We start from the raw sequence: 19,540 nt of genomic DNA on the forward strand, positions 1-19,540 counted from the left end.
CCGCTCCGCTCCGCTCCGCTCCGCCCGCCGCTCCCGGCAGTGCGCATGATACTGCGGCGCAAGGGGGGCCCCGTGCGCGCCAACCCACCTTGAATCGGGCCCGGGCCGCGCCGCTAACCAATCACCGCCCACTCCGCCGGCGCTCTGACCAATGAGCGGCGGGCGGGGGCGGCACCGAGCCGCTAAAGGGAGCAGGCTAGGCTGCGCCCCGCAGCGTGCGGCGGAGGGCAGGTGCGGCGGCGGCGGCATGGGCGCGGGTATGGGCGCGGGTATGGGCGCAGCGGCCGGCGGCCGGTCCTGAGCCGCTCCGCAGCCGCTCCTCCGGCCCCGCCAGCCCCGCGGAGGCCCGGGGAGCCGAGCCCCTCACCCCGGCCCGGCCAAGCCCTGCCCCGCCCCGGCCGGGCCGCCCGGCGGGCGGAAGATGCTGCGCACCGGGGACCGGTAGTACTATGATTTGGTATGTGGCCGCTTTGGTAGCAAGTGTGCTCGGTGCCCGCGGGCTGCCCGTGCAAGGTGAGTGAGGATGAGGGGGGTCCGACGCGGTGGGGGGGTCCGCCGGAATCTATGGGGCTGCGTCTGCATGTGTATCCTTCCTCCCCTTTCCTCCTCCCCCCCCCCCCCCCCCGCCCGGTTTGCCGGCTGCGGCTGGGATGCATGCACCGGGGTGGAATGCATGCACCGGGCAGCTTGCGCCGGGAGCGCGTCGCGCTGCGGGGTTCGCATCCTCCCCGGTGCCCGTGTCCCCGCTGCAGCGGGGAGGGAGGGAGGGAATGGGGGGGTAATGGCGGGTCCGTTATCCCTTGCACCCAGCGCATCTCCTTCTCCCGGTGGTTCGTGCCGTGACCTGCCGGAGGGCAGCGGCTGCAGCAAGGGAAGTTCGGGAGGCAGGAGGTGGTGCGTGAGCCCGGTTCTCCGCTCGAAATTCCCTGTGGCAGAAGGCAACCGGGTGCGAGTCCTTGCTGGGGGCACCCCTGGATGGGGCCGGAGCACAGGAAGGGAATGGGAAGTGTTGCTGGCTCCCCTGTGCCTTCTCCCAGCGTGGGGAAGCAGCCCACAGCGTTTGCCCTTCCCTGCAAGGGGAAACGGGAAAGGGATTCGGTGCCTTTTCCTGCAGTGCCTGGGTTTGGGGGTGACTTTGCTCCCCGCTGCCCAGGGGGAGGTGGCCAATACTCCCCCCCCCCCACCACTGCAGGCTGGGCTGCTGCGCCGGGTAAACTGAGGCACAGGGTTGTCCAAGGTCAGGAGGGAGACAGCAGCAGGGAATAACCCTGATTTTCCTGCTCTGGCTTCTTTTTCCTTGAGCTGCCTCCTCCCTCCCTCCCAGCCATCCCTGCAGGTGAAGGGAAGCTGCTTGCTGCTGGTGCAGCACCGTCTCCATCTCTGCCTTGCCGGGCACGGGGTGATCGCTGCATCCCAATGGTCCCAAACCGGGATAAGACCCGGGATCTGCACCCTGGGTGTCCCCAAGCCCCTTCCCATGGGGGTGCAGCAACTGCTGGCTCCCCTCTCCGCAGGGAAACACTGCCTTGGTGGGCTGGTGTGGGGCACATCAGCATTTACCAGGGGCACTGCAGCATCCCCCCTGCATCACGGTGCTCCTTGAGCATGTGGGGTCAAATCTGCATCTCGCCGCGGTCCCTTGGCATTCCTGCCTGGCAGCGTGCTCCTTAGAAGTGGGGGCAATGTCAGGATGGGGGGGGATTTCAGGATGGGGCTGCCCTTTTGGTGCCGAGCCGCCTGTAATGCGTGCTGCAGCGTGGCGAGGCGGTGGCTTGCAGCAGAGGGATCCTCTGCTTGGGAGAGGAGCAGAGCGCTGGGCAACTTGGAAATACCTTGGATGGGGGCTCCGGAACCGGTGCCAGGGTGGGTGGGTGCCGGGAAGCCCGGGTGCGGGGGTGCCGTGTGTACGGAGCGGCGTATATGTGATGAATGAGTGTGCCATGAGTGATGCCCAGGTGGGTGCTGCGTGGGGATGAGGACTTGCTGCTGCAGCCCCATGGCCACAGTGATGCTCCCACCCTGCATCACTCAGGGATAAGGCTTCGGAGCAGGGCTGGGGCTCGCCATGGGGTGATGCCCTCAGCGGGGTTTTTCCCCCTTTCCATGGCCTTTCTCCTGCACTGCATCCTCCTCTCCTCAGCCCTCCTGCCTGGCCTGGCTCTCCGAGGGCTTCCCAGGAGTTAATCGGCTCAAGGGAGGGATGGAGGGCGCGTTATCCCTTCTTACGGCATGGGGGAGGAGAGCCGGGATGTGACCGCGCTGGGAGTGGGTGTTGGAGGAGGGATCTGGCCTCCTGGCATTCCCAGCCGTGCCGTGGTGCCGAGGGGCTTTTCCTCCCTCTCCCACGAGAGTGACGCGGCGCCGCACCGTCAGGGCGAGCAGGGATGCTCATGGATCCATCAGGAAGGAGGATTCGGCTTCGCCAGCGCCTGGTGAAGGCTCCCATGGAAGAGATGCCTCTGGATACCATGGCAGGTGATGGTGACCTTGATGGTCGGAGCGGCTCACTGCGGGGGTGCCGGAGCTGCATCCCTGACTCGCTCCTGGTGCAGAGCCGTGGCACATGAGGGTTGGTGTCTCTTTGGCCATGGAGGGGCTTGGACCAGCAGCCACCAGCTTTGGCTCCATTCTCCTCTGGCAAGGGGATGGTTTGGCACTGGGAGCGGCCAAGGGGTTGGCTCAGCTCCCAGTTCCATCCTTCCCTGGAGGATTTTTGCTCTCCTGGACCTGTTGGATGGGAGGGATGTGTCTCAGTTGCTGACTTGGCTTGCCAGAGGGGTTTTGTAGTGATGCTTTCCCTGCTTGGTCACCTTTTGGCTTTGCTGGTGATGAGTGAACCCTGCAAATTCCCTTCCGGATCCGCAGCAGGATGGGTTAGTTCCCATTCTCCTCCAGTTCTCTGTCTTGGAGGTCATGGCTGGAAGAGAAGCCCCACAGATGGGTGGGTGAGCAGTGGGTCCAACCTTGTGCCGGAGCCCTTCCCTTTCCCTTCCCCTGCAGTAGGCATCTCCCGAGCTGGGGCCAGCTGGCCTTTGGAAAAACAACTCCCATCCTCCCGCTTCCCGATGGAGAAGCTGGCGTTGGTGGGAGGGCTGCCTGAGAGCCAGGAACAGCGTGATTCAGGAGCTGCTGGCGGGCAGCTCAGAGTGCTGCCTGCATCCCGGTTATGAAGGCATCATCGGGGTGCCACACGCTGCTCTATGGGGAAGGCGATGAGGGTACCGATGTGCTATGGGTCTGGCTGGGGGGCAGAGTGCTCGTTGGGTGCAAGTCTCTCTTGGGAGCAGTTTTGGCTCCAGCCTCCCTCTATAGCATGTGGAGGGAGCTTGTGGGGCGCTGCTGGGATGGTGGTGTGGTCCCTCAGGGCATCCCTTGTTCCTGGGGATGGGGTTCAGAGCCGCTGTGGATGGGACATTGAGCCACCCCTCCCAGCTAATCCTGCTCCTCCGTGGCCCCGGGTAACCTTGAGGCACGTCACTTGACCTGCGCTCCGCCCTGCATCCAGCTGGAAAATCGGGTTTAAAACGCAGGAATTGCGCTCAAAGCCCAGATGCTGCTTTTCCAGCTGGGGGGAGGGAGCGAGGGCTGCGCTCCCAACCCCCAGAGCTGCCCCTCGCCAGGGATGGGTGCTTTGGGGGGGCTGTGGGGACCCCGGGGGGGACTGGGGTCGCAGTGTGGGGTTGCTTGCTCTGCTTCCCTGCTGGCCTCCATATGCCATGCTGGTGGCCTTGTCCTCGGAGATCCGGGCCGTATCCCGCCTCCACTGATGTGTCAGAGCGGATCTTGTCTCCGCTCGGCAGGGAGAAGAGGTCCTCGCTCCTGCTCCATCAGATGTCCCCATGGGGGGCTAGGGATGGGGATGAGAGCCTTGGGGTCGTTGCAAGCAGATTGTGGCACCTCCTTGCCCGTAGCAAGGTGGTGGTGGGACAGGGAAGGATCCCCTCTCTGACACAGCACAGGCAGGGCAGCATTCCCATCTGGAAACCGGCTCTGCCATGGCCACATCCTCAGGAAGGGTCCTGCTCCCGATCTCAGCTTCACCGAGCCCTGTGTCACCTTAAATCTCTGCTCTTGAGATGGGAGGAACTGGATGCCCGGACCCGGATGAGGGTCTCCCCAGCCTCAGCATCCTCCCCCGGAGCCCCTCGGCAGCAGCGTTCCCTCCTCTCCCATTGGGATGCTGTTCAACTCCACCTCCGCAGCTTGTATCCTCGCCTCCTGGCACGCAGCGTGCTTTTATTTCTCCTGGATGTGCTCGGATGACGGAGCCTGTTGATTTACTTGTTTTCCTTTACGAGGCATCCCCCTGCTCCACGTGAGCTCCTGCCCCAGGGTGGGATTTGGGGCTCGCATCCCCTCTGTTATCCCTCTTCCCAAGCTGCACGTTGAGCCTTGAAACCCCTTGGCTGGGGAAAACCAAGTGGGTTTAAAAATACCCCGTCTGTTTGCGCTCTGTTTCTGCTGGCGTCTGCAGGTTGTTTCCAAGCATTTCCCCATCAACGTGGGGGTGAGAAACGCTGCTTCGAGTGGAGCTGCAGCCTCCAGGGCTCGCGTGCCTTCATTGCATCGGCTTTGGGAAGGAAAACCTGGTCAGGGTTGGGAGCGCTGGGTTGGCAGCTTGGGAAGTGAGGCCATCAAAGGTCTGTAAGGCATCTCCCTGGTGCTTTCCTGCTGTCTCTAGCAGTGGGAATAGGAGAGCAGGGGGCTGGTGGTGGGGCTGGTGGCAGCTGGGCAGAGCCAGGGGCTGGTTCTCTGCTGTGGTGCATGGGGAGGTGATGCTCAGCCGTGCGTGCCATTCCCCACCGGCATCGCGGTCAGACACCGGCGCTGCCAGCTCCAGGGAATGACCTATTTTTCCCTGCACCCAGGCATGGATCCACCCCCTCCTCCCCTGGGACATCACCCATAGGTTCACTGCGGGGGGCTATGTGTGAGTGTCACTCCCTGGTGCCCATCCCTGGGGCATCAGGGCAGCGTCGTGCTTCAATAGCCGGGCAAGCATCAGCATCCCAGGTTCTGCTTGGCTTGATGTAAGATCCCACCTTGGTACCCCAGGCACTGGGGGGCTCCATCCTGTCCCTGGAAAGGTAGCAAGGTGCTGGGGACCTGTGTGTGTGCTTGGATGCTCTTGAGCAGCACATGATGTGGCTTGTCCCCTAGGAGCACAGTGGGCAGGGAAGGGGGGGTGTCCCAGCCCTGCACTGCAGCCCCCTAAATGGCTGCACTGGGCTCGGGCTGGGTCCTCACAGCTCCTTGCTGGGGTGGCAGGGGAGGGCTGACACCGTCCCTGCTGACAGGGTGTGAATGCCTGAGCTCATCATATGCAGCGATAAGGAGGGATGGGGAGAGAGGTGCAAAGAGCCGTGTCAGGGTGGGCAGGAGCCGGCTGTGTGTGTGCATGCCTCTTGCACGCGTGTGCATGCATAACACACGTGTGTGAAGCAATCCCCTCCACCTAGATGGGGTCCAGGCTGTGCAGGACCCCTGTAGTGGGTGTTCAATGCAGCATCTGCTCCTTGCAGATGGTTCAGAGCATCACCCTCTCCATTGCCACCAGCCAGCCCTCCTGGTTGAACAGCCACTATAGCCGGTCCCTGTACCTGGCTAGCCGGTGATGCAGGGACTGAGGATGCCTGGATGCAGGGAATGATGCCTGGATGCAGGGATTGATGCCGGGATGCCTGGCTGCCCATCGGGCTGTGCGTCCCTGCCGTGCTGCACCTTGCATCACGGAAGGGGTTTTGGCTATGGGGAGCTTCAGGCTCCTCTTTGCCATGGTGGGACTGGGCTGGGGAGCCCATGGGGTGGCACAGTGCGCGCCTCTCGCCAGTGTGAGCTTGTGCCAGAGCCAAAAATAGCCGGTGATGCTCGGCTCCCGCGGCGGGGATGCGGTGATGTCACTCGCCGCCAATCACCGGCGGCCCCGAGGAGCAGCGCGGAGGAGTGGGAACGTGCTTCCCCGAGCATCCCCCTTCCCCTGCATCCCTCTTCCCCTGCATCCCCCTTCCCCTGCATCCCTCTTCTCCTGCATCCCCCTTCTCAAACATCCCTCTTCCCGAGCATCCCCCTGATTGAGCATCCTCCTTCCCCTGCATCCCTCTTCCCCTACATTCCTCTTCTCAGCATTCCCCTTCCTGAGCATCCCCCTTCTCCTGCATCCCGCTTCTCCAACATCCCACTTCCCGAGCATCCCCCTTCTCCAGCATCCCCCTTCCTGAGCATCCCGCTTCTCCAATCCCCCTTCCCAAGCATCCCCCTTCCTGAGCATCCCCCTTCCCGAGCAACCACATGCCTGAGCATCCCCCTTCCCCAGCATCCCCCTTCCCCAGCATCCCCCTTCCCCTGCATCCCCCTGCCTGAGCATCCCCCTTCTCCAGCATCCCCCTTCCTGAGCATCCCCCTTCTCCAATCCCCCTTCCCCAGCATCCCCCTTCCCCAGCATCCCCCTTCCCCAGCATCCCCCTTCCCCAGCATCCCCCTTCCCCAGCAGTATCCCCTTTCCCCAGCAGTATCCCCTTTCCCCAGCAGTATCCCCTTTCCCCAGCAGCATCCCCATCCCCAGCATCCCCCTTCCTCAGTATCCCCCCACTCCATGCTGCATGTGCCAGGGAAAGGAAAGGGGAGTCCTTTCCATCAAGGAGATCCAGGTGCCTGCAGTTCTGAGCCTTGGCTCCAGCCCTGGGTTTCCCTCTCTAAAAGGCTGTGCTGAGGATGCAGCTTTGCTGGCCGGGTGATGCCAGGCTGCAGCTGAGCAGGGAGGCACGGCTGGGGTGGCTGGGGTGGAGCGGTCCCTGCCTTTGATGGGGACACCAAAGCCCTCTTTAATTACCCCAGCAGGGTGCCAGGCTTGATCACCAGGTTTCAGGCCTTGGGGCTCCTGGGGATGCCCCAGGATGGATGAGCTTGGCTGGAATGTAAATGCTCTGAGCCTGCTCCCATGGGAAAGCCAGATCTCCGGGTTGGCAAAGGTCTGTGGGTCAGTGGTCCCAGAGGACATAAGGGCACAAACAGGACAGCAGAAGCAGCCTTTAGCCCGCCACAGGGATGTGGGGCAGCCCTGATGGTGCAGCTAAGTGGGGAGCAGCACTGAGTGTACTTCGTGCACCCGCTCCATTGAGAACAGCAGGTCCCCCCCATGTGGGGTCACTGCGCATCACCTTGCCCTGGTGCAGATGCTGTTGCTGCAGCTCATATCGGGGTCCCATCCTCCATCTCTCACTGGTGCTGGGGCCCAGTGGTGGGATCAGCCCCAGTTTCATCCTTTGCCCCTTGCAGGTGCCCTCGGCTCAAGGGAAGAGCCCGAGTTCGTGACCGCTCGCGCTGGCGAGAGCGTGATCCTGGGATGCGACGTGATCCACCCGCTCACGGGGCAGCCCCCTCCCTATGTCGTGGAGTGGTTCAAGTTCGGCGTCCCCATCCCCATCTTCATCAAGTTTGGGTTCTACCCTCCCCATGTCGACCCGGAATATGCTGGTGAGTGTAGGGGTGGCGAGGGGGATGTGGCAGGGGTGCACGGATCCGCTCCATCCGCTCCTCCGCCGGGAACCGCGCGGGCTCTGCCTCTCCTTGCTTGCTTTCCACCCAGTTGGTTTTAATTAAGCAGCAGCACTAGGAAGCCAGCTGGGCTGCGTGGGACAGGAGCAAGCGAGGCAGAGAAACCCAGGGTGACACGTGGTGGTGGCGGCGGCTGCTGCTGCTGCTGCTGCCACTGCGCTCCAGAGCATCTGTGAGCCGAGAGGAGGGATGCAGGGATGCTGTGGGGATGGAACCAGCCCCACGTGCAAGGTGGAAGCAGCAGGCTGGAGCTGTAGAACCCATGTGGCCACTTGCCAATGTGCCGCCAGACCCACGTGGCTGGTGGGGATAAGCCTTGATGTGGTTGGTGTGGTGGGGGAGACCCACTTCGGTGTCTCAGTCCCCTGGGGACCTTCCTTGGGTCTTTACCCTGTGGGGCTTCCTCTGCCCACATTGCTCCCCTTAGGGAGGATGCGCCTTAGCATGGGCTGAGCTTTGCCATACTCAGCTCATGAATGAGCCCAGTGGCCTCTGCGCTCCCCAGATGGGAGCTATGAGGCTCAACCCATGGATTTTGGGTGCTTTTGGCCTCAAAGGAGATGCTTTGGGTGTCCGCAGTGGTGATGCTCTGGTGCGGGTGGGCATCGCACTGATGCTGATGCTGATGGCTGTGCTGTCCCCACAGGCCGGGCCAGCCTGCATGACAAAGCCTCCCTGCGCATTGAGCAGGTCCGCTCCGAGGACCAGGGCTGGTACGAGTGCAAAGTGCTCATGTTGGACCAGCAGTACGACACCTTCCACAACGGCAGCTGGGTCCACCTCACGGTCAATGGTGAGCCAGGCATGATGGGCTGCGTGGTTCCCGATGGATGCTGAACCTTGATGGTATCTTGGAATCCCAGACTGGTTTGGGTTGGAGGGACCTAGAAGCTCATCCAGTTCCAGCCCCTGCCACAGGGACCCCTTCCACTGGAGCAGCTTGCTCCAAGCCCCTGTGTCCAGCCTGGCCTTGAGCACTGCCAGGGATGGGGCAGCCACAGCTTCTCTGGGCACCCTGTGCCAGCGCCTCAGCACCCTCACAGGGAAGAGCTTCTGCCTTATCTCCAACCTGAACTTCCCCTGTGTCAGTTTGAACCCATCACCCCTTGTCCTATCACTACAGTCCCTGATGTAGAGCCCCTCTCCAGCATCCTTGTAGCCCCCTTCAGATACTGAAAGCTGCTCTGAGGTCTCCACGCAGCTTCTCTTCTCCAGGCTGAACAGCCCCAGTGTTCTCAGCCTGTCTCCATACAGGAGGTGCTCCAGCCCTCGAGCATCCTCGTGGCCTCTTCTGGCCTTGCTCCACCAGCTCCATGTCCTTAAGCTTAGGACACCAGAACTTCACACAATGCTCCCAATGGGGTCTCAGAGAGCACACACCTTGCAGACAAGGCTGGAGCCATCGAGGGTGGCTGCTGCAGCCAGGGTGTGCCTTAACAAAGGGGCACGCTTTTATGAGGGATTCAGCAGTTTAATTATGAGGTGCTTGTTGAAAGGGCAGACATCAAGGAGCGGGGCTGGGAACGGATCTGCTCTGAGCAACCGGCTCAGAGCATCCCATCTTTGTTCTCTTGAAATCCAGATTTACTCAAATGACTTCTCCATTTTATTAAGGCTGCGTCTTAAACCCATCACAAACTGTTCTCCGCGTCAGGAGAGGGCTTGATGTTGAGCCCAGCAGCAGGGCTCTGCCTCTCCTGCTGCAGAGATGTGGGCACCGCCAGCAGCTCCTTGGTCTTGCCTGACCTTGAGTGACTAATTCAACCTTTCAGGGGGGTGCTGGGCTGCAGCATGGACCAGAGCCGTCTAATTGAGCCCAATTAGTGAGCAGGAGCTTTGCAAGCCATGCACTGCCCCAGCCTGGTCCTGCCCTGCTGCTGCCTCCTTTCACCTGCTAATGAGCTCACAGGGTAGAGGGAAGCAAGAGCAGCAGGATGGTGCCTGCTTCACCTCCACTGCATGCGGGGATGCTGCAAACCAGCATCCCAATGGGCTGGAAGTGGTTGTCAGCACCTCTGACTCTCCATGGACTCGACCTCCTTTGGAAAATGGGGTGTTTTTCGGGGGGGGTGGTGGTGTTTGCAGTAAGGGGCATACAGCGGCTTAATAACCATAATCCTCCTGGCTTGAGGAGCTGCTTGCAGGGGGAAGGCCGTGGCTTCCCTCTCAGTGCATTACAATGCTTCCTTTTCTTGGGGGGGGAACAGGAATCATTTGGGGAGAAACAAAGTGTGATTCTTCTTTTTCATCCCCAAGCAGCTGAAATTGCCAACCTATCTTCCTCCAAAGTGAGCTTTAACAAGTCCTGGTAATTGGGGGCGGGCTGTAATCCTGCCAGCCTCTGGAATCAGGAAGGAGCCTTTCGATCTGCACTGCGGTGTTTTCCCATGTTTTGACAATAGGAAGTTAATGTGCAGCCAGGGGGGAGGCTGTGCTGCAAGCCTGGAGCTGCTGGGGAGGAGAGGGGACAGGGCTGGGGTGCGTGTGGCAGGGAAAGGGATACCCTCGATGGGTGTTATCCCCACCCCTGCTCACTTTTGGGGTGGTCCAGCCCCCTCCATAGGGATGCGCAGCCTGTTCCCTCTGTCCCTGTGCCTTCTGGTGACCCACAGCGGCCGTGGGGGGGTCACAGTGGTGTCCTCTGCCCCCCAGCTCCCCCCACCTTCACGGAGACACCGCCGCAGTACGTAGAGGCGAAGGAAGGCAGCAGCGTCACCTTGACCTGCATGGCGTTCGGGAACCCCAAGCCCATCGTCACCTGGCTGAGAGAAGGAGACCTTTTGGGTGCTAACGGCAAGTACCAGGTATGTAGATGGGTGGTGGGAGCTGTCATGGGGGTCCTGGACATCCCACTGCTGGGGATGGTGTCAATGGGACCACGGTGGCCCCAGAGCCGGGTGTTCTTTCTCAGCATCTCCTTGCCATGATGCCTGTTTCCCCCCATGTCTCTTCCCACCCCATCCTCTCATGCTGCATCCCTTTGGTACAGGCTAGAGACCCCGCCAGGCTTTAGGACATCCCTATTCCCACATCCAGACTGCTCCCTGGGGACTCCAGTGGGGCTGGAGCCTGGGAATGCTGTGTCTTCATGCAGGGAGGGATGCAGGGGGAGGTTTGGGCAGGGAGGATATCCTTGCCTCCTTTCAGGACCCTGTTTGCATCCTGGAGGTTCCCAAGCAGAGATTCCCCCCCTGAGCTGTAATTGGTAAATCAGGCATTGGAATCAGTGCAGGCACTAATGAGAGTAATTAGGAATCATTTGTTACTAATTGAAATAGAAGGAGGAGGCAGGATGGGGTGGAGGGAAGCCTGGCTGGGAGTAGGGCTTCCTGTGCTTGGGGGTGCTGCTGCCCTGAGGGTGACAATCCCTCACCCATCCTTCCTCTGCTGTGTCCCCAGGGGGGAATTTGGCTTCTCCTTGCAGCTGCAGGGTGTCCCTACAGGAAGGATGGTGGCTGAGCTGGGTTCTCCCCTTGTATCCCACCCCAGGGGTGGATCACTTGGGAGCAGGGGATGGATCTTTGTGAAGGGCTGATGGTGCCGGGGGCACCTGGCAGGAGCGGTTTGGAGCCTGCCTGCTGCCAGTCCCTTCTGCAGGAGATGAATGCATTGTGATGGTTTATTTATTCATTTATTTATTTATTTCCCTTCCCCTTGGCATCCTGCAGGAATCTGTGTTGGTTTATTAATATCCAAAGCCTTGCCGAGCCGGGGAAACCCGTTTCTCATCCAGCCCTTAAAGCGCTGGTAGCGCAGTGCTGCAGGGAGGGAGGATGCTGAGGTGCGGCTATAGGATGCATCCCTTTCCCAGGGCTCCTTCCCTGTGCTCCAGGGTTTTCCCTTGTCATTCCCAGGTGAGCGACGGGAGCCTTACGGTGCTCTCTGTGAGCCGGGAGGACCGGGGTGCCTATACCTGCCGGGCATACAGCATCCAGGGGGAAGCTGTGCACACAACGCGCCTGCTCGTTCAAGGTGAGATCTTCCAGCACGGACCCTCCAGCTCCTCCTCAGCCACTGGTTTGTTCTCCATGGGGAAAACTCCATGGACCGCAGGACTGCGGCGCTGTCCTGAAGTGACCCGCAAACCTCATGGGCTCAGCATCCTGCAAGCTGTAGGATGGAGGAATCTGCTTCAGCATCCTGCCAGCTCCGCATCCCGTTTGTGGGATGGAGGAATCTGCTTAACTGGGGCACGCCGCGGCCGTGCCGGGCCCCTTTTGTTTGGGAAGCAGGGAAAAGCTTGAGGCTGTCACAAAGCACCTCGTCAGACAGCGGTGATGCATGGCAGGGCCTCCTGCTCCCTCTTTGATTAAATAAATCTTTAATTAGGTCAACAGCTACCAGCAGAGAGAGGAGCACGGGGTGTCCTCTGCTCTGCTTTAGCCGTGGTGCTGAGCTGTGCATCCCTCTGGTTTTTCCTGTGGGTGATGTGGAAGTGCTCAGGATAAAGGGAAGCATGAGCTCATCTGGCCTGGGAGGAGCAGAGCCGTGTGGCGTGAGTGCAGGGCCCCCTCCCTAAAGGTGTAGAGAGTATAGCATCCCTGCCTGGTTTGGGTTGGAAAGGACCTTAGGATCATCTCATTCCAACCATTCATTGGGATTCTGTGATTCTGTGATTCTGTAACCCCTGCCACGGGCAGGGACATGTTCCAATGGACCAGGTTGCTCCAAGCCCCATCCAGCCTGGCCTTGAGCACTGCCAGGGATGGGGCAGCCACAGCTTCTCTGGGCACCCTGTGCCAGCACCTCAGCACCCTCACAGGGAAGAGCTTCTGCCTTATCTCCAACCTGAACTTCCCCTTGTCCATGATCCCAGAGCAGCTCCCAGCCAATGATGCTGGGATGGAGCTGAGCCTGCGCAGCCTCTGCAGGGCTCTGTGCTGGTGGGGGTAACACCTTTCTCTCCCTGCTTCCAGGACCTCCATTTATTGTTTCCCCTCCGGAGAACATCACAGTCAACATCTCCCAGGATGCGCTCTTCACCTGCCAAGCCGAGGCGTATCCCGGGAACCTCACCTACCTGTGGTACTGGGAGGAGGAGAACGTCTACTTCAAGAAGTGAGTTGTAGCTGGCTCCGTGTCCTTATCCTCCTTTTCCTGCTCCCGGGTCATGATGTCCCCATGATCCTCCTCCTCCTCTCTTCTCTCGCAGTGACCTGAAGCTGAGGGTGCGGATCCTGATCGATGGGACGCTGATCATTTTCCGTGTCAAGCCAGAGGATGCTGGAAAATACACCTGTATCCCCAGTAACAGCCTGGGCCGCTCGCCATCGGCCTCTGCCTACCTGACGGTGCAGTGTGAGTGTGGGTATCCTAAGGGATGGTGCTGGGATTGGTAGTACCGGGCTCTGAGGCAGCCCAAGAGGCTCTGTTATCCCCGAATCCTATTACAGACTGGTTTGTGTTGGAAGGGACCTTAAAGCTCATCCTGCCTTGGACAGGGACACCTTCCAGTGGAGCAGCTTGCTCCAAGCCCCTGTGTCCAACCTGGCCTTGAGCGCTGCCAGGGATGGGGCAGCCACAGCTTCTGGGAATCCCAGATTGCATCCCACATGTGTTTGTAGGGTGCGGGCAACAGGAAAGCAGAGCCTGAGCATCCTGGGTAGCTTCCACCTTTGCTACAAGTGGGTTTTGATTAGGCTGGCATCTCCCCACCGCGCTGTCCTCATCTGCATCGTGTTGGGCAGGGAAACACCAGCTCAGGGCTCTCAGATTCAGCTGCCTGCTTGAGTTCCCCAGTGTTTATTATGGGGGCATGTTCCTATGGAGGAGTTTTCTGCTTTGCATGTTGTATTCTTCAGGCTGTAACCGATCTAAACAAGCAGAGGAGAAGGGGCTGGAGCAGGAGTGTTGCTTCCCACACTTGTTCTCTGGGCTCCCCAGGCAGTAATGGGTAGTGTGCTACCGGTGTCCTGTGGCATTTGACAGTAATGGCCTCAATTGCTGCTGCTCTCAATGGCAATATTACTCTGCTGTAAGAGGTTTATTTTATAATGATAGATAGGCTTGAGCAAAGTGGGCTCCTGATTTGAAGTGTTTTAACTCAATAATGCTGGTTAGTGGGAAGCCCCACACTGGTGGGGAGCTGCTATGAGAAGGGCCGGTAGGTCCAGTGGTCTCCCTATAGGGATGGATGGAGGGGTGACCAGGCAGAGGTGCTTGGATACGCCCGGCTGGGAGAGCCTGTGGCCTCAGACCATTAAATCTGCCCTGCTGCTAATCCAGGACCACTCATCAGGGCTGAAGGCTGTTAAAAATAGCTCTAATGGCAGGAAAACCAGCCTTTGGGCAACCTGCCCTCCATACCGCCCTGCAAGGGGGGCTGCTTGTGCTGCAAACCCCTTTCCCCCACAGCAAACCTCATCTAGAACCGGGCTGACCTCTCGAGAGGGAGAATTCCCACCCCCTGAAGCAGCCCTCGGATGGGGACATGGCTCTGGGGCATTACTGAGCTGGGCTGGCCCCTCGCCAGTGACCTAGTAGTGAAAGGCTCGATCCCATTACCCTCTCCCATGCTGCCAGAGCCCTTGATTACATTTCCTAGGAGGTGGAGTGAAGCAGGAGGGGGGGTAAAGCCCATTCCATATGCAGCGCTTGGCAAATCTGGGTTACGGTGCCATTGCCGGGGGCACCGGCTTGGGGTTCCGTGTTTTGGCAGGCAGAGAGGGAGCAGCACTCCCGAACTGGGTAGTTTTTACCCCAAGGAAGCGCGTCTTCCATCCCTTCCTCCCAAAAACCTCACCCTTAGCCCCAGCTTTGCGTTTCTGTATCCGCAGCACAGGGATGCTGCAGCCCCAAAATGCATTCATCCATCCCTTATGGCAGTGTAAACACTGTCAGGATTTCCCCCCTAACCTCACGCTGCCGGTGTCTAGACAAGGTTGTGGAAATACTCTTCTTATTAAAAGTAACTTCTTTTTTCCTCCTTTTTTTATCAAGCTGCTTATTAAAGAAAGCCTCGATTCGCTCCAACCCACTCACACTTAATTAAAAAGCTCTTAGAAGCACTGGTAATGACACATCCTAGACTGGAGCATCGCGAGACTGTGTGGGTGATGCAGCGTGGGGGGGTTAAGGTGCATATTTTAAGCTACTTGCATCCTGTTGGGAAGGCAGGAGGTGGCTGATGCTCAATGTGACCCAGGCTCGATGAGCTGCGAGTACAAACAGACAGGAGGTAAAGGACTCGCTGTAGCCCAGTCATGGATCCCTTCTCCCATCCCTATTGCTGCAGCTGGGAGCTGGGATAGTTTTCACTGCTGCTGTGCAGAACCAGGCAGGCTGGGTGTGATGGAGCATGCTGAGCAGGGCATGACTCAATGTGGATGTGCCAGCAGATGGGTTTAATGCTGCTTCTTAAATGCATCGTTTAATGAGCCCCCGGTAGGAGCACTCTGGGCATGAGTAAAGCCCCCCCGAAATACCAGGTATTACAATGGATTTGTGTGTAGGAAGCCTGGAGATAACAGCCTCCGGGAGCCAAGGGCTTGGAATTCATTATCAAAGTGATGGAGATCGTCTGAAGCCAGGTGGTGGAGGAGAGATGGGCTGACACGGTGCTTCTGCTCTCCCAGATCCTGCCCGCGTGGTGAACATGCCCCCCGTCATCTACGTCCCCATTGGGATACACGGATACATCCGCTGCCCGGTGGAGGCAGAGCCCCCGGTCACGCTGGTCAAGTGGAACAAAGACGGACGTCCCCTTAGGATTGAGAAGGTAAGGAACCCCCCGGGGAGGGACACAGAGGGATTTGGACCCTGTGTCCTCTGCATAGCCAGAGAGCATCACCCTGTGTTCATCGGGAGAGAAGAAACCCCATAGGATCAGCAGGGCTGGAAGAGACGTTCAAGATCATCAAGTCCAGCCTTTACCTGCCAAGTGCACTAATCCATCCCATGGGTGGGATGATGCTGCTGTTCCTTATCAGCTGCGGGCAGAGTGAATTCGGGTTCTTGTGTAGACATGATGTCTGCATCTCCCAGACCTTGTGCCTGCTGCCTTCCCAAGTCACATCTTGATGGCCCTGTTTTGGTTTCTCCAATGGGAATGGATGGTTGAAAGACCCTTTTAATAGGTCTCTGCCATCCTATAATCACAGTTTGATCGGCTGAGCAAGGATATGAGCCATTAAATATTTAAAGGAAACGCTCAGGATCTTAAATTTCCTTAAATATTAATGATCCGAAGTTTTAATTGCATTTAAACCTGAGGGTTCCTGCTCCTTGGTGCCCTCAGCCCCTCGGGTGAAGTTGTCTCCTTGGTGCCACCAGGATGAGTTTCACTTTAGGGGGTGACGGATTGGGATGTTATGTCTTTTGGGCTACTTGTGTGTTGGGAATAGAATCGGGCATCTCCTGGGGCATAGCTGGGGGCGGTTTGGCTGAAGGGAGAATAAGCAGCAGCAGTGGGTGTGGGATAAACCAGCTCCCTCTTTGTCACTGCTGCAGTATTCCGGCTGGAACCTGCTGGAAGACGGGTCGATCCGGATCGAGGAGGCAACTGAAGATGCTCTCGGCACTTACACCTGTGTGCCTTATAACGCCCTGGGTACGATGGGCCAGTCTCCCCCTGCCCGACTGGTACTGAAGGTAAATTTGCCTGCTCAGATCCTTGCTCTGCAGCCATGGATTGTGTCTCTTGCCAAGTGATGCTCTCGGGGTTGTGCTGCAGTGAATCTGTGTGTGCTTTGTGGAGATATCTCCTGCTGTAGCCAGGCTTTCTTGACGTGGAATTGCAATGTGCATGTGACTCATTCTGCCTTCCTGTTCGGCACAGCACTGCAGGGATGGATGAGGCGGGGTCTCTAATCCATGGTGCTTATTTGGTTGTTAATTCAGTGCTGGGGTTGAGGATTTACTTTGCTTCTCTGAGTGCTTCTCTGTGAAGAGAGCCCAAGAAGGGCTTTGTGCCCCCCAAACTGGTCCATTACTCGCTGTAGCAAAAACCTTTGCTGTGAGCCTTATCTCTTACCTGTGCTGAGAAAGGTGGATGTGGAGCCTCATGAGTGTCCTGAAACACTAGGCAGGTATAGCTGGAGAAGGTCCCCCTGGAGCAGTGGCACAGGTTGGGCCACAGCCAGTGTATGATGAGCGTGAGGCTTTGGTAGTGCTGGACCAGGAAATGTGGCCCTGGGATGGCCTTTTTACAACAAAACACTTGGGCCCTGCTGTCCTGGGCTTGGGTTCATGGAAGACTTTATTAAAGGGATGATTTGAGCTCTAGAGATGCTCCATGTGCTCTTGCTGCATGCAGAGCCTGAGGTGTGCTGGGCTCCCAGTGCAGTTCCCACTGTGTCTGGGGTGGGATTTGCTGCCTCTTCCTTCCCTGATCACCAAGTCCATGCTTGTGGGCAGCAGTGATTTATGGTGTCTTGTTGAGATTCATCTGATAACACTTTGTGTATCACAAACACACATCCACTAAAACGGCTGTTGATGGAATCTGATGTGATGTGGGTGGGTTTTTTTCCCCCTGTTGACCTCCTTAAAACTTAAACAAGATGCCATAGTGCGATGGCTCTTTAGAGGAAACACTCTCTGCTGTGAAAACACTCTTGCAGTGCCTCAACCTTACCCAAACCAAATTGATTTGTGTTGGAAAAGGGTTTGTTTTGGTGGTGGGCAGCTGCTTGCACATGGTGGAGTTGGCAGTGTGTTGTGGGAGTTGGCAGTGGGTTGATGCTCCTTGATGGGAGTCGTCAATGGGTTGATGCTCCTTGGTGGGAGTCGTCAATGGGTTGATGCTCCTTGGTTGGAGTCATCAATCGGTTGATCCTCCTTGGTGGGAGTCATCAATGGGTTGGTGCTCCTTGGCTGGAGTTGTCAATGGTTGATGCTCCTTGGTGGGAGTCATCACTGGGTTGATGCTCCTTGGTTGGAGTTGTCAATGGGTTGGTGCTCCTTGGTGGGAGTTGACACAGGTTGATGGATGCCTTTTCCCTTGGCTGCAGGACCCCCCCTATTTCACGGTGCTACCAGGCTGGGAGTACAGACAGGAGGCAGGGAGGGAGCTGTTGATTCCTTGTGCTGCTGCCGGAGACCCCTTTCCCATCATCGCCTGGAGAAAGGTACCCGGCCTGCCAGACAAATCTGCAGTGCCTTTGGCTTTTGGTGACTATTGCAGACAGAGAAGCCACACTCTGTCCCGGTAAGAACAAACTGCAGGTACAGCTGCTTCGCTTTGGGCTGAGCCACTGCCGTCCTGTCCCGCAGGTGGGTGGGGGAAGCCCAGTTTGCGGCCACCAAGTCCTTGAATCCCATGAAACCAGCACGGGAAAAGCACCCGCCAAGCTGAGCCCTAGCCCTGTCTCCCTCCTCTTCCTCCTCTGGCTGCTGATGAGGTGGTCACTGGCAGGACATGGCCACCATTCCCATGTGGATCTCCCATGGTGGGACATCTCCCATCTCTTGTGCTCCCAGACGACCCTTGGCTGTGTTTTGCTAAGGGGCTGGTCCTGTCAGCAGCACTGTGGCTTTGAAGACCTTGAGAAGAAGCTGTTTTGATGATGCTGAACTCAACATAATGGTTCCAGGCTGTGATGGCACAGCCGGAGAGCAGTGTCCTCCTGTGCCTCCCCTTTGCTTCCAACCTTGCTGCTCCCATGAAAGCCACCATGCAGGGACCCCGTGTGCTCTTTGTCCCCCTGTCAGAATCTTCTTGCCAAGCTTCATCTCCCCTTCTCAGAGCTCCTGAGAGTGATGGGGTCCCTTGTGTTGTCCAGTGGGCAGCAGCATCTTCAGTCCTTATGGTGTGAGATGCTGCGTCTCTTTGAGTTCCTTTGACCTGCACGAGGAGGACCATGGCCTACACATGGACCTATCTAAGCCTTGCTGGCCCTTTAGTCTTTTTCTCCATCTTATTTTTCTCTTCCCTGCCCCTCACCATTCTTATTCCGGTCTCTTTTCAACCCTTCTTGTGCCTTCTGGCCATCCTCCTACTGTCATGACTTTGGCCTTATCCCCTCCAAGTGCAGCTGGGGCTTGCTTGGGCTCAGTTTCCCACTGCCAGAAGCAAGCTCCCCATCAGCGCACCAGCGTTGACCAGTCTCTTGAAGAACTCCTGAAGACTTGGGCTTGGCACTGGTAATCCTGTGTGCTTTGTACTCGTCTTGTGTGGATTAGCAGAGCCCTCTGCATGAAGAACAGCTGAAGAAGACTCGGGACAATGTGGGATTTGCATCATTTGGGTTTACGAGCCTAGAAAGGAGCTGTTACAAGATCCATCTTCCAGGCACCTCCCTCCATCCTCCTGTGTCCCCATGGGGCCCTCTCTGCCCGCCCATCAGAGGCAAAGGGTCCTGCTGCTGGTTGAGGGGCAGGTTGGGCACCTGGGGACAGCCCGGAACGGTGTTTGCTGCTTTGCCCCTTCCTCGGCAGCGGTGCCCGTGTGGGTGCCGCAGGGCTCTCCGCTCGTGCCGAGCACCAACCTCCCTCACACCTTCCTCTCGCGTTGCCCCGCCAGGTCCTCTCGCAAGCGGGGGAACCGGCTGCCCTGCCACGACTGGAGAGACCAGCTCCCTTGCCGGTGGCCGGCGGTGTCCCCTGGGCCACGCAGGTAGCTTAGTGTGACCCCGCTGCCGCCTTGCCCTGCCCCGCAACCCGCCGCTGAGTCCTCTCTCTTTCTCTCTTTGCCCGGCTCCTTGCCCAAGGTAGGGAAGCCCAGCAGGAGCAAGCACAACACACTGCCCGGTGGCACCCTGCAGATCCGCTCCCTCGGCAAGGATGACCACGGCGAGTGGGAATGCGTCGCCACCAACATCGTCGCAAGCATTACTGCCAGCACCCACCTCACTGTTGTAGGTACGTAAGCGGTGGCACCTCGAGCGAAGAAGGTGGGGATGCTCGCCGTGGAAAGCAGCGTGGCTTTTCCGTGCTGTTTACTGATGGAGCTGCCTTTCTCTGCTCCTGTTTTGTCCTGCTGCTGTTTGGAGCAGGAATTCTGGGGGGCCTTCGGTTGGGGCAAGAGGAGTCCTTGTGGAATCATGCT

At 58.5% G+C, this 19,540-nt stretch overlaps 1 protein-coding gene across 11 annotated transcripts in view; it reads left to right on the forward strand.

The window, feature by feature from the left end:
- Positions 1-291: 291 nt before the first annotated feature.
- IGSF9B (immunoglobulin superfamily member 9B) overlaps positions 292-19,540 on the forward strand; it is a 37,851-nt gene continuing 18,602 nt past the window's right edge. For 7 of the 11 annotated variants that reach the window (XR_010616473.1, XR_010616472.1, XR_010616471.1 and 4 more), the window contains exons 1-12: positions 292-513; positions 7,276-7,473; positions 8,201-8,347; positions 10,207-10,358; positions 11,409-11,526; positions 12,471-12,612; positions 12,707-12,858; positions 15,129-15,271; positions 16,003-16,143; positions 17,505-17,621; positions 19,016-19,108; positions 19,203-19,353. Coding sequence is in view for 7 of the 11 variants with exons in the window: in XM_065697238.1 (XP_065553310.1) it covers positions 450-513; positions 7,276-7,473; positions 8,201-8,347; positions 10,207-10,358; positions 11,409-11,526; positions 12,471-12,612; positions 12,707-12,858; positions 15,129-15,271; positions 16,003-16,143; positions 17,505-17,621; positions 19,016-19,108; positions 19,203-19,353 (1,618 nt within the window). In the remaining 4 variants the exon portion in view is untranslated. The remainder of the gene's footprint in view (positions 514-7,275; positions 7,474-8,200; positions 8,348-10,206; positions 10,359-11,408; positions 11,527-12,470; positions 12,613-12,706; positions 12,859-15,128; positions 15,272-16,002; positions 16,144-17,504; positions 17,622-19,015; positions 19,109-19,202; positions 19,354-19,540) is intronic. The other 4 variants (XM_065697243.1, XM_065697244.1, XM_065697239.1 and 1 more) reach the window with 3 other exon arrangements.

The sequence above is a fragment of the Lathamus discolor genome, chromosome 17 (genome assembly GCF_037157495.1).
Source record: "Lathamus discolor isolate bLatDis1 chromosome 17, bLatDis1.hap1, whole genome shotgun sequence".
NCBI lineage: Eukaryota > Metazoa > Chordata > Aves > Psittaciformes > Psittacidae > Lathamus > Lathamus discolor.